The sequence below is a fragment of the Artibeus jamaicensis genome, unplaced genomic scaffold, assembly GCF_021234435.1.
Source record: "Artibeus jamaicensis isolate MK-2021 breed Jamaican fruit bat unplaced genomic scaffold, CSHL_Jam_final scaffold_1964, whole genome shotgun sequence".
Lineage (NCBI taxonomy): Eukaryota > Metazoa > Chordata > Mammalia > Chiroptera > Phyllostomidae > Artibeus > Artibeus jamaicensis.
The window spans coordinates 21,962,589-21,976,259 of NW_026522030.1; the positions used below are offsets into that span (position 1 = coordinate 21,962,589).

Below are 13,671 nucleotides of genomic sequence, written 5' to 3' on the forward strand. Positions count from 1 at the left end.
TGTATTTCTGGCAAGTTCCCAGGTGATATTAATACAGCCAATTCAGGGACCACACTTTGATAACCACTGACTAAGAGAAAGATTGATACAATCTGCCCGTGAAAGAAATTCAGGCCTTCCCACCACACACCCCCACCTGATCAAGGGCTTCAGGTCTGGGGAACTGACTTAAGTAACTGAGTAAAAGCCTATCAGTCCCCATTAGAATTTGAATCAATTTTCTCCCCACCAGACATAGAAATTTTCCACTTATGCACATCAGGTAGCACATCAATAAACTGTCTGTCTACTTTATTCCTATAAACACTGTAATCAATTAGCTACCACCAGAGATATCTGTGGGAAAAGCATGTTGATTACCACTTGTCCCTGTAGCTTATATAGTAATTGCATTTACCTCAGTGTTCATGGTTAGGTGCTAACATCTGGCCTCTGTCACTCAAGGATTCCATATTCCTCTTGAAATAAGATTGTCCAGTTCCATCTCTCACCCTTATGTCCTGCCTACTAAAGAAGCCACTATAGAGCTTTTCGAAGAAGTTAATGTTCCCCTCAGCAATGACATTCTTATTGTCTTGGAGAAGGAAGCATCTTTTCGGGCCCTTAGGAGGTGTCCAATTAGTGGTTGCACAGAATAGGTCTACCCCAACACTTCCATGCCTCTAACCTTTGTTCTTTATCTAATGCAGAATCAGCATCAATTAGAAGTTTGCTAGAAATGGACTTCCGGCCAAGATGGAGGCGTAGGTGAAAATACTATGCCTCCTCGCACAACCAAAATTAAGGACAACAAAGATTTAGAAACAAAAACACAACCAGAACAGACAAAAAATTAAACTGTACAGAAATCCAACGACCATTTAATCAGACTTGTAAGAGGGTGGAGTCAGCAGCCAGCAGGGAGGGGCCAAGGCAGAAAAAGGCAGTGGCAGCCAGACCCAGGAGTGCAGGTGGCACGGAGCTGACCACAGTCACACTTTTGCGTACAGATAAACCAGGTAAAATGAGCAGCGAGACAGACCGCACAACCCAGGGGCCCAGCGACGGGAAAATAAAGCCTAAAAACACCAATTACAAAAGTACCAGGAGAGACTCCCAGCCTCACAGAATTCACTGGAGAGACCCACAGGGTCCTAGAACATATACAAGCCCACCCACCTGGGAACCAGCATCAGAAGGGCCCAATTTGCTTGTGGGAAGTAGCAGAAGGGACTGAAATCCAAGAGAGAGCAGAACAAATGCCATTGTTCTCTCTCTGACCCCACCCCCACATACAGCATCACAACCCAGCCACTGGGTTGCCCTGCCCTGGTGAACACCTAAGGCTCCACCCCTCATGCATAACAGGCGCAACAAGACAAAAACATTGTGGCTCAAACAGAAGAACAGATCAAAGCCCCAGAGCCAATACTTCTGAGCGACCAAGAGATAGCCAACCTATAAGATGCACAGTTCAAAACACTGGTAATCAGGATGCTCACAGAGCTATTGATTCTGGTCTCAAATTAGATGAAAAAAAATGAAGGCTACAGTAAATTAAATGAGCACAGGGAACCAATAGTGATGGAAAGGAAACTGGGACTCAAATCAATGGAGTGGATCAGAAGGAAGAAAGAAACAACCAAACAAAAGAATGAAGAAACAAGAATTCAAAAAAATGAGGAGAGGCTTAGGAACCTCTGAGACATCTTTAAACGTTCCAACATCCAAATTATAGGGGTACCAGAAGGGGAAGAGGAAGAGCAACAAGGGGGAAACTTATTTGAACAAATAATAAAGGAGAACTTCCCCAATCTGACTAAGGCAATAGACTTCCAGAAAGTCCAGGAAGCTCATAGAGCCCCAAAGGAGTTGGACCCAAGGAGGAACATACCAAGGCACCTCATAATTACATTACCCAAAATTAAAATGAAGGAGAGAACCCTAGAAGCAGCAAGAGATAAGGGGACAGTCACCTACAAAGGAGTTTCCATAAAGCTATCAGCTGGTTTCTCAAAAGAGACCTTACAGGCAAGAAGGGTCAAAAAAGAAGTATTCCAAGTCATGAAATGCAAGGACCTACATCCAAGATTGCTCTATCCAGCAAAGCTTTCATTTAGAATGGAAGGGCAGATAAAGTGCTTCTCAGATAAGATCAAGTTCAAGGAGTTAATCATCACCAAGCCTTTATTATATGAAATGTTAAAGGGACTTATCTAAGAAAAAGAAGATAAAAAAACATGAACAGTGAAAGAACAGCAAACTCACAGTTATTAACAACCATGCCTCAAACAAAAGCAAACTAAGCAGACAGCTAAAACAGGAACAGAGCCACAGAAATGGAGATCACATGGAGGGTTAGGAACAGGGGAGGGAGGAGGAGAGAGAGGGAGAAGGTATAAAGAGTAAGTAGCATAGGTGGTGGGGAGAAAATAGACAGGGGGAGAGCAAGAGTAGTGTGAGAAATATAGAAGCTAAAGAACTTATGACACATGGACATGAACTAAAGGGGGGAATGTGGGTGGGAAGGGGTGTGAAGGGTGGAGGGGAATGAAGGGGGGGGGAAATGGGACAACTGTAATGGCATAATCAATAAAATATATTATTTTAAAAAAAGAAGTTTGCTAGAAATGTAATAACTTAGGCTTTACCCCAGGCCCACTGAATCAGAATCTACAGTTCATCAAGACTCCAGAATGAATCATCTGCATCTCAAAGTTTAAGGAGCAGTGTTCCACAATATGTATGTCAGTGAGGTTCTAGTGTCTCAGCCTCACTGATCATAGTGAGCCCAGGCTTCCAGTAACCAATCCAACAGACTATGAACACCACTACCAGGTGCTCAGCTAATACAATAATACACAAATCCTGGGTGAAGGCACCCATATAAATAAATGTGTAAATGTGTCCTCACAGGTCCCCAGGATTATCCCAATACAGTCGACAACTTCCTGCAGCTTCTCAATGTATGTGCTCTTGTTCTCGGAGTGCACCTCATACATTCCTGTCTAGGCTCTGTTAGAATCAAACCCTCAGCATGGCTACGGTGACTATGAGGAAGAGTCAGGTTGAGTCCCGAAGAGAAAATGCGTGCCCTTTGCCAGGGACTTATTAAAGACATTTTTAATGAATGGAAGTCTGTAACATTCATAGTTTACAGAGGAACAAAGAAGATTCCAAGGGGTTTGAGAGTCCAAATTCCCAAACTTGTTCATATATGCCCAAATGTCCCCATACTAACTCTCAGAGTCCTACTCCTTCCCAGCAGTACCCTTATCCTAGCATAAGGGATACGGTGAGATTGGGTATTTACCTGGTGCAGCAACTCCACATATCATTCGATAAGGTCATGGGCTTGATCCTTAGCCATATCTGCCATGTGGTCTTAACCACATCTTTCTCATGTGTAATTTTGCACAGTCAGAAACAGGCTGCCCACCCAACAGTATATGTAGCCACCATTTGTGGCCACAGCAATTAAGTGCATCAGGTGTTTTATCTCCTAATGTCTTTCTCTCTACCAACATTCCATCCTAGACTATCACTGGCAATAATCTAAGTGATTGTGATGCTTCTCATGCTCCAGATTACTAGCGTCCTCTTGTCCTATACAGGAAAATTATCTGTGTACTCATCAAATATCTGAGCAAACTGATACTAGGATCCCACTTTGGGAATGTATTCCCTAGGATCTCTTCTGGTACCTTTACTGCATCTGTCAGGATCATAGCCGAAAACAGATGGCACACTCAAAAAAGTTTAACCAGAAAGATTTTAATAAAGGGACTACTTAAGAGGTGGGGTCAAGGATTAAGGAACCAACAGGGAATGATGAAACACTCAGGGTTTAACAATAGTGGCAAACTGTTACCATACTAAGACCTGAAGGAGGAAGAGGAAGGAACAGTGTTTCAGGAACCTTAGAAACAAACCAATGGAGAGGATGTAGCCTGAAAGGATCTGTAACCGCTAATCAATGGTTCTCAAACTGCAGCATGTATCCCAATCCCTGGAGGCTGTGCTAAAATACAGATTCCTCCAGTAGGTCTGGAATAGTACCTGAGAATTTACATTTCTAACAAGTTCCCAAGTGATGCTGCTGCTGCTGTCCAAAGACCACTCTTTTGAGAACAACTGCCAGAGAGCAATTACTCCACTTGAAGAATTGCAGCAAGATGAAGGATTTGAGGGATTCATACCCCAACCTTTCTCACCTACCACCCACTGATATTCCACTGCTGCCTCCTGTGGTCCAAATACAAAGAGAAGCTAGAGGGCAAGGGATCCTGATCAATGCTGTCTGTGAAGACCAGTCTTCCAGAGAGCAGAGCAGGGCAGAGAAGAGTGGAGAATGGGTGGGGTGGGACAACAGAGAATAATCAGAACCACCGTAAGAAGAATAGATAAGCTCAATGGAAAGATGGCTAGCTGAGTTAATTGACACATATTTTACTCAAAGGATAGCATAATAGTAATGGTTAATATTAATTCTTAATGAATATTTATTATGTGCCAGCCTAAACTAATGCCTTTACTGAGATTACCTCATTTAATCCTAAGAAGTAGGTCTATTGCTTTAGATAGACCTATTGCTAGTAGGTCTATCCTACTTTACAGATAAGAATACTAAGATATAAAAAATGGAATATTTGCACATGATCATGCAGTTAACTTAACAAGTGGTAGGACCTGACTCCCAACCTGGGATGCTATCTGTGGAGCCTTTCTGCTCTGTACCGACCTATGATCAATGGACAGATGGCAGATAGGCAGGATGATAAATTTAGTAGCAGAGCATAAATTTTACAACAAAAGACACCTGGATTCAAGGCACTTGCTTGCTGTGTGACCTTGTGCTCTGAGCCTCATTTTTCTTATCTCTGTTTAAAACAGAGATAATAAACAGATGATATTATCTCTGTTTAAAACAGATAATAAAATGATGATAATAAAAATGACTTTATAATTTTCTTGGGAAAGTTAAGCAAGACAATAATGGCAAAGTCCTTGATACAGAGCCTAGAACATAGTAAACAGCCACAAATGCTATTACTACAGTATTATTGTTAGTAAATGGAAAAAAGATAAGTCAAAAACTTATAAGGGACTCACCACCCCATTTAAAAGAAGGTCCAGAGCTTAGGTGGGATGGTTGAATGCATGCCCCACATATTAATCTCTCTTTTGAGGCTTTCTCTTCTGGCCTACCTCTAGTCTTTCTTGGAAGGATGGGAAATCACTTGTCTGCCTTCCACATCTGTTAGTTCCTTGAAATTTGGAAATCTGTCTGAATATGAGCTGGCCACCCTTTCTCCTTAGAAATCCCCTCTTGGTTCCCAGGATTGAGAGAGGGGGAAAGATGAAGAGGGCTGTTCCAGCCAGGGCCCCCAAGATGTTCCTGACCCAGGTATTGGACATATGTAAATAATAAATAGAGAAAGGGGCAGAGCTCATCAAGCCAGGAAGTTGAACCTCAGAGGCCTGAGCTGGGAGATGGGGGTGCTGGGCCTCCTTCCAAGGAACATTCCCTTTCCGCTCCACTTGTCTCAAGGGAAGGCCTGATTCCCAGATGATGATGGGCAGGCACTGTGATGACTTGGGGGGCTACCCCAGGCTCCATACTTGTTTTGAGGGCACCAGAGAGCCTTCTTTTCAACCTGAGCCAGAGGGAAGAACCACAGAGAACAGAATGAGGATGAGGGCTAAATCTAGGAAAGGGGGCACTGTTGGGAGCCGACCAACAGCCGTCCCTTGACACAGTCAGGACAGATAAAATGCATCTGCACAGCAGAGGCAACTGTGGCTGGATTTCCTGTCTGTCTCTCCTTGCATGTTTGTCTTTGAGATTAATAGGTGGTGGGATTTTTAGACACCTGTATTTAAGGTCCAATGATCCACAGAATTCCAATGAGGTTGTACAAAATGATTTCTTGGCATAGAACAAAAGTCCCCCCTGATGGGGTAGCCCCTGAACGTCTAAAAGTTGATAGAGTAACAGCCCCTCCTCTTAGGAATATATGTTAATGGAATTAGACAGGTAAAGAAGCAGGAGAAGCTGGTTAACTATTACAAATGAAGCACGTTGAAATAACTACTAAGGAGTTAGAGTCCAAAGTATAGAAAGATTCTAGACAAGAAGATAGATAGCTAAGTTAGACACCACAAAGGCCTTGTAATAAATCGTCTATAACCACTGTTCAGTCTAGTGTATTCTTTTGACCCTTGACAAATTCTAAGAACTTTAATAAACATCTGTTTATCAATAAGACATTTAAAACTCTGTACATACAGCTATTTCTAATTGTCTGATTAATGGATCGCCTGGTCAGAATAACCTTTGTTTAACATAACTGAATCTATGGAATTTCCAGTACTTTTCCTAGTTACCTCTGTATTGATTTTTTTCTGCTTAACTGATCATGCCATGCACCTGTTCCTTTAATGTTATGAACAATTTCTATAAAAATAAAGCTTAAATCAAACTCTTCGAGTTTAGTCAGACCCACAGAGGCTGGCTGTTCTCTGGCATCCAACTGGGTGTCTGACTCTTCATTCGTGGCCTGCACCGTCCATACTTCAGGGACCCTGAAACCTGCAGAGGCTGGACCCCAGCAGGGGCACAACCCCTTATTTTGACCCCCCTAATTCTGACCACCTCCCCTGAAGGACAGCCCTATGGCTGATAATACAAATGCCACCAATGAGATGATAGTGCAGGCCCCCTCAAAGGAGCTAGGAACACAAGGTTCCCTACTCTTGTCTAGAATGCAGACTGCTTAGGCTCTCAGAGCTAAAGCCAAGGAAAGCAGAAGAGTGGGAGGCTGCTTGAGGTGGGAAAAGGGAGGGAAGAGTCATGTTCCCAGAAAGAGGCAAGGGGAGAAGGGGAATCCAAACAATGAATATGAAGGGGGATTTCAGAGTAGAAATAGTGAAAGTTCCCTCTGGCTATAAATATGGTCAAGAGTCCACCCTTACACAAACATCCACACTCACATTCCCAGACTCCCATGCACCCTACAAGAAAGCTGTGACATTTCCACTACTAGCCAAGCCACTCCCAGCCAAGCTTCAGCCTTGCACAGCCTGCTGCACAACTCACAGACGCTCAAACGCACACTCTCACCATCAGTCAGCCTGCATTCTTCCTCTATGGCCTCCCACGCAGCCGCACTACTCGCCATCAGCCTGCTGATTCTGTGGACCTCCCATGGTAAGGTTGAGGGGAGGCTCAAGGGAAGGGGAGTGGGAGAGAAAATGTCTAGATTCCAGCCTTCTTGGCACTGGACACGGGGTACACTAAGAGGTCTGCACAATTCAGTGAACCTTGGGGTACCCTGTGTCCTGTGTGTACGCCAGTGAGTGTGAGTATATCCGAGCCCCTGGATTCCAATGTGTGCCTCTCTCTTGGTGTAGCTCAGGGCCTGTGGCTGCCTATCTCTCTGCAGGTTCTATTTCTTCCTGCCTCAGTTACACCATCAGCCAAATTTGCAGGGGTGTGTTTATATTCTCTACAGTGTTAAGTTTTTTAATGTTTTAAGTATCTTTTCTTTTTTCTCGGAAGACTTGGTGGTTATATCATAAATAGTTTTCTAAAGATTCCTCTGGCTTAGATGAGCTGTTAACCTTTGAAGATGCAATGGGAACCGTGTTGTTTGTTTTTTTTAAATAAACTATTGATGTAAAACATAAAGAACAATATATATTTGCTTAAGGTGGGGAAAATAAGAGATACTGAGGCAGGGCTAATAGTCAAAATATTTAACAATTCGTAAGTCCTCTAACCCAGACTGCCGCTACCTCACACCCACCTCTCCTATCAATTCAGTGCTATGACCAGCATTAGCTTTTTTAATTGAATTTATTGGGGTGACATTGGTTCACCAAACCATACAGGTTTCCAGTGTGCAACTGTATAAAATATAATCTGCACCCTGTACAAGGTGCCCATCGCCCCAAGCAAAGTCTTTTTCTGACCCCATTTCCCCTCTTTTGCCCACCTCTGCCAATCCCCTCCCCCCTTTCCCTCTGGCTATCACCACACAGCATGAAGAGATTATTATGCTAAGTGAAATAAGACAGTCAGAGAGACAAATACCATACAATCTCACTTATATGTGGAATCTAATGAACAAAATAAGCTGATGAACAACAGAAACAGAGGCATGAATACATGGAACATAATGATAGCTCTCAGAGATGGGGGGATTAGGGGCTGGATAAAAGAAGGTGAAGGGATTAACAAAAGAAACATGTACAGGTAACATATAGCATTAATTCTTCATTTGTGGGAGAGAGGTTGGGGTGATGGGGCACCAGGAAGGCACTTGTGGGGCTCAAAACAGTGGTTGTTTAACAAACAGCTTAGAAGTATTTCAATATATTTAGCAATCAGGAGGGCCATGTTGGTGCATACTGGCTAAATATCAGGTTCCCTGCCTTCACACACACACACACAGGTGTCCTGAATCCATTAGGACTGTGACCACCCCTCCTCAAGGTCTCCTTATTCTAACACTACCATCTTTCACCTATTGCCTATTGGCCACCCCAGCTCAGAGTGGTACCAACGACGCAGAAGACTGCTGCCTGTTTGTGAGCAAGCGCCCTATCCCTGCAAATAGGGTGCAATCCTTTCGATACATCCTCCTCCAGCATGGCTGCCAAGTGCCCGCCGTTGTGTGAGTTGTGGGGAGGAGTGCATCTAGCCTCATATCCCCAATCTACCCCCACTTTCTTATCTCTCTTCTTGCCATGCCCAACTTCTTCAAGGGAGCCCCTGAAACAGATTTTCAGAGGTGACCCTCAGCCTCTGCCTGCCCCCATACGAGTGCCCACCAGGAAGTTGGGTTCCAGGGTTCCAACCTCTCTTACCTCTGACCCCAGGTTCACCACACTGAGAGGCCACCAGCTCTGTGCACCACCAGAGATGCCCTGGGTGCAACGCCTCGTCTTGAGATTGAAGAGGAACGCTGCCAAGGCAAGCCTGCCCTCCCCAGCCCTGCCTTCTCCCTCTGAGCAATTGCCCAAGACCCCAGCCAGTGACCTTCTCTCTCTTCTCTCCTCCAGAGCAAGCTAAGTTAGCCCATGACAGCCCCCAAGAGAGCCCTGTGTCTGAGTGGAGGATGTGAATCACTGCCACCCCGGAGAACCAAGACCTAGAAGACAGAACCAGACCTGTACAACAAGACCTGAGCAGGGCCTAGAGTGTTGGTGTGAGTGTGTGTGTGTGTGTGTGTGTGTGTGTGTGTGTGTGTGTGTGTGTGTGTGTGAATGTGAGCAAGAGGGTGAGTGAGAGGGTAAGTGTAGCAAGAGCACAGCTTCCCCATGCCCAGACTGCAATATTTCCAATAAAGCCCACTGGTACCCATGGTTCTATCTGTTTGCTGTCTATCCAGGAGGACTAGGTAATGGAACAGCAGGGTCTGTTTTACACACTGTGGCCTGAGCAAACTTCTCATCAACCTCCACATAGCACCCTGTATTCTCAGGATAAGGTCCCACAATCAGGGCTCCCCCCTCCTGTCTCCTCAAAACCCTGTCACACTGCATGGTTCAGCAGAACTCAACCCGTGTCAGTTTCCCGAACAGGCCAAACTCTCCATGCCTCCCAGTCTCCGCTCTCTGAGGCAGGTGTTCCAGCACACAGGTGTGTCAAGATCAGGTGTCACTGGGGGAAGAGAGTTGTCAGGAACCAACTCTCATGGGTAAAGGAGAGACAGGGGGTCCAGCTCTACTGACCGAGGTGGGAGTACCCATCTACCTATGCCATTCCCTCATCTGGAACACTCTTCTCTCTCTCCTGCCCACTTAGCTCATCTCTGGTTCTGGATGACTCTTCCCCCAAAAAGCATTTTCTGATCCTAGGCTGGGTTAGGTAGCCTCTCTCCCTCCTAACCTCTCAGGAACCCCTGTCCCTATTCCCTTACAGCACCCATCACACTGAGTTATAATGGCTAGTTTGTCCGCTTTCCTGGACAGGGATCCTGTCTGTTTGGTTTCCACAGTCTCCCTGGTGTCCAGACACTTCCTGGCACAACGTAGTTACTCAACTAATTCTCTAGAAAATGAACATGTGAAGAAAGACCTGGCAGCCAGGGGTGAAGGCTCGTCTGTCCATACAGACTCCGACCTCCAGGCCAGCCCTTCTCTCTCACCCAGTCAGTCTGGGCCAGGTCCAGCACCATCTGGGACCACACTTCTCAGGACACTGACATACAGACCTGGGGGCCAGCGGTCAGAGATGGGACAGGACCAAGAGTGTTGAAGAAGAAGCAGCCAGGGAAACCAGAGCAATTCTGCCTGAGGGAAGTCCACCACACCCCTGAAGACCACAATACTGAGACCAGGGGCTTCACCGGGAAGGAATATCAGCTCTAGGAGACAAAAGCCCTGTAACTTTTAGAGCAGCCCAAGGCAGCTCTGGAAGAAGTAAACTTCTTGAGCTTGGGAAGTCCTCTGGGGAAACCAGCTGGCTGCCCAGCTATGACCTCTAAGGTCCAGCTGGGAGCAGCAAATCTGTGCCACTGGGGCTGAATGGCAGCCAAATGACAGACTGGGCATCCTCACTTGGCAAGAGTACCCAACACTAGATCAAACATTTTACGTCTGGTAACAAAACCAGGCCTGTGCTGGTCTGGCAGCCTGGGAAGGGGAGAGGTGGTTAGGGGGCTGTGCCAGCCCCTCCTCACTGAGCTAAGAGCGTGACAGCTTCTTCCTCCTTCTGCTCACAGAAGAAGGTATTTAAAACCTCAGATTTCCCAGGTCTTAGAGTTACAAGGAGTGGGAGGGATGGGGATAGTTTCCAAGAACGCTGTAATGGCTGGGAAGTTTGGCTCTGCGGCGTGGCAGAAATTACCCATCCATTCATGCATCCATGCATCCATCCATCTAACGTCCCTGCATCCATTAGACCTCCATCCATCCTCCTATCCACCCACACATTCACCCATTAATCCAACCATCAACTCAGCCAGCCATGGGGTTCTAAAGGTCCCAGCTGTGCATACCATTTGATTCTATGCCCTGAACCCCAGTAGGCAGAGGACAAACATAGGTGTGAGGGGGCACATTTCCTCAACTCCTCTTCAGTTCCCAGTGAAGCCAAGTAGAGATTGGCCTACCCCAGAAGCAGACACAAACCATCCCTCTGGACACTCAGGGAAACACCAGCAGGGGAAGTTGAGGATGGAAGCCCTGAAGAAGGTGCTACCAGGACAAAGGTCCCTGGACACTACTTTCCTGCCATTGCCACTGCCACTGCGTGTTACAAGAATAGGCCTGAGTTCAGTGCGCAGCTGTACAGTCCTGTTTCTGCCCCTCACTCTTGAACTCTAGGCAAAATCTTTCCTCACTACCCGCCAGGGCCTTAGTTCCTCCATCTGTCAGGTGGAGGGTAGTCTAATTTTTAAGAGTCCCTCCAAACAAAGATTTGACTCATGAATATTTGGGTCTCAGGCTAAACACAGGCTTCCCCAAAGTCACACACGTTAAGAAATGGAACACCCTCGGGGAACAGAGGAGAAGCTGAGACTCAGGAAGAGAGAAAATAATCCAAAAGCTAGGGAGGCAAATGAAGAACTTTGAGGAAGTCTAGGGGCAGACACCAAAGTCCCGCAGAGAACAGGTAAGCAGTCCTCCCCACCTTTTCTCCACCCACTGCCTTTCCTTCTGGTGTGCTCTCTCCCTTTTTCTCATCTCTAGCCACCAATCCCTCATGGGCACTGGGTTTTATCTCCTTATCTCCCTGCCCAAAACATGAGAGCTTAGCCCAGCAATTTGGGACTTGGTCCTGATTCACTCAAACATTCTCAGCACTGTGTCTTCCATTCCATTTCACTATAATTCACTAAGTGTGGCATCTCTGTTCATCCTGAGTTCTGGTGGACCAGAAGCCAACCTGCTTCCATGACAATGAAGCTGCCAGTTCTCTGAGGGGTGGTGTGGACTCCTAGCTCCCCAGGTAGGGTATGGGGACCTTGCTGCCTGTCTATAGGTAGACACCTTCCTCCCTAGGGCACATGGCACCTGCTACAGGTTTAAGGTCAGCAGCTGAGTGATACCTTCCTACCCAGAAACCAGCATCTTCCTAAAGGGATCTGACATCCCTTTGATACCTAGGAAGTGATACCTATAAAGTGATACCTATGAAGCGATACCTATGAAGCTCAGGTAGCTCCTAGCTTCATAGATGGACAACATCTCCCTGTGCTGTCCATTGATAGAGTTCCCAGCAGAAGGGATTGGGCCTGTCCATCTCAATTGCCAACACTGCTCTGCACAGGAGCTGGCACAGAGGAAGTTGCAGTACACATCTGATAAACAAAAAATGGAATTGAACATGGCTCTTTCCCAGACGCCCTCCACAACTCACACCTGGAGAACATCCAGTTCTCAAGACAGTGGGGCTGTCCCTGTTGTGTGGGTGTTTGTCCACAGCCAGCCCCATGCAGTTTTGATCATATTTTCTTCATTTCATGTTCATTTTATTGGTAAGCCTCCACCCTTGTGCCCCCCTTCTCTGGCCTCTGGGAAACTGAGAAACAGCCAGAAAACTCTGGAAATGGTCTCACAAAGGGGCAGGACTCCCAAATAGGGAGTTTCCTTCATGAGATCTTCTGTAAGAATAAGCAGGCACCTATCTGGTCAGAGAAGGCCCCTAAGACTTTGCCCACATGGAAGGACATATCTCTGTAGTACTAGCTAATTCACCAATAGTGCTTAAGAGGTGCTGGGCACTGCTTTCAGTGCTCTTGTCATTCTTTTTTTTTTTAATTTCTTTTTTTATTGATTATGCCATTACAGTTGTCCTATTCCCCCCTTCATTCCCTTCCACCCTACCCCCCGTCCCCACCATTACCCCCCCTTTAGTTTATGACCTTGTGTCTCAAGTTCTTTAGATTCTATATTTCCCATACTATTCTTGCCCTCCCCCTATTTTCTATCTACTGTCTATGCTACTTATTTTCTGTACCCTCTCTCCCCTTCTCCTCCTCCCACTCCCCTATTGCTAACCCTCCTTGAGATCTTCATTTCTATGTTTCCACTCCTGATCTAGCTGTCCTTTTAGTTTGCTTTTATTTTAGGTGTGGTTGTTAATAACTGCGAGTTTGCTGTCCTTTCACTGTTCATGTTTTTTTAACTTCTTTTTCTTAGATAAGTTCCTCTAACATTTCATATAATAAGGGCTTGGTGATGATGAACTCCTTGAATTTGATCTTATCTGAGAAGCACTTTATCTGTCCTTCCATTCTAAATGAAAGTTTTGCTGGATAGAGCAATCTTGGTTGTAGGTCTTTGGATTTCATGACTTGGAATACCTTTTTCCAGCCCCTTCTTGCCTGTAAGGTCTCTTTTGAGAAATCTGCCGACAGTCTGATGGGGACTCCTTTGTAGGTGACTGTCCCCTTATCTCTTGCTGCTTCTAGGATTCTCTCCTTCATTTTAATCTTGGGTAATGTAATTATGATGTGCCTTGGTGTGTTCCTTCTTGGGTCCAACTTCTTTGGGACTCTCTGAGCTTCCTGGATTTCCTGGAAGTCTATTTCCTTTGCCAGATTGGGGAAATTCTCCTTTATTATTTGTTCAAATAAGTTTTCCACTGGTGGCTGTTCCTTTCCCCCTTCTGGTACCCCTATACTTCAGCTATTGGAGCGTTTAAAGATGTCCTGGAGGTTCCTAAGACTCTCCTCATTT

At 45.7% G+C, this 13,671-nt stretch overlaps 2 protein-coding genes across 4 annotated transcripts in view; one reads left to right on the forward strand and one right to left on the reverse strand.

Moving 5' to 3' along the window:
• PHF24 (PHD finger protein 24) overlaps positions 1-13,671 on the reverse strand; it is a 205,117-nt gene that overhangs the window by 179,838 nt on the left and 11,608 nt on the right. The gene's annotated exons all lie outside the window — the stretch shown is intronic.
• CCL19 (C-C motif chemokine ligand 19) lies at positions 6,941-9,351 on the forward strand. The gene is made up of 4 exons (XM_037151637.2): positions 6,941-7,189; positions 8,531-8,657; positions 8,863-8,956; positions 9,046-9,351. Exons 1-4 carry the CDS (start codon positions 7,129-7,131, stop codon positions 9,058-9,060), a joined length of 297 nt encoding a protein of 98 aa, XP_037007532.1. The 5' UTR covers positions 6,941-7,128; the 3' UTR covers positions 9,061-9,351.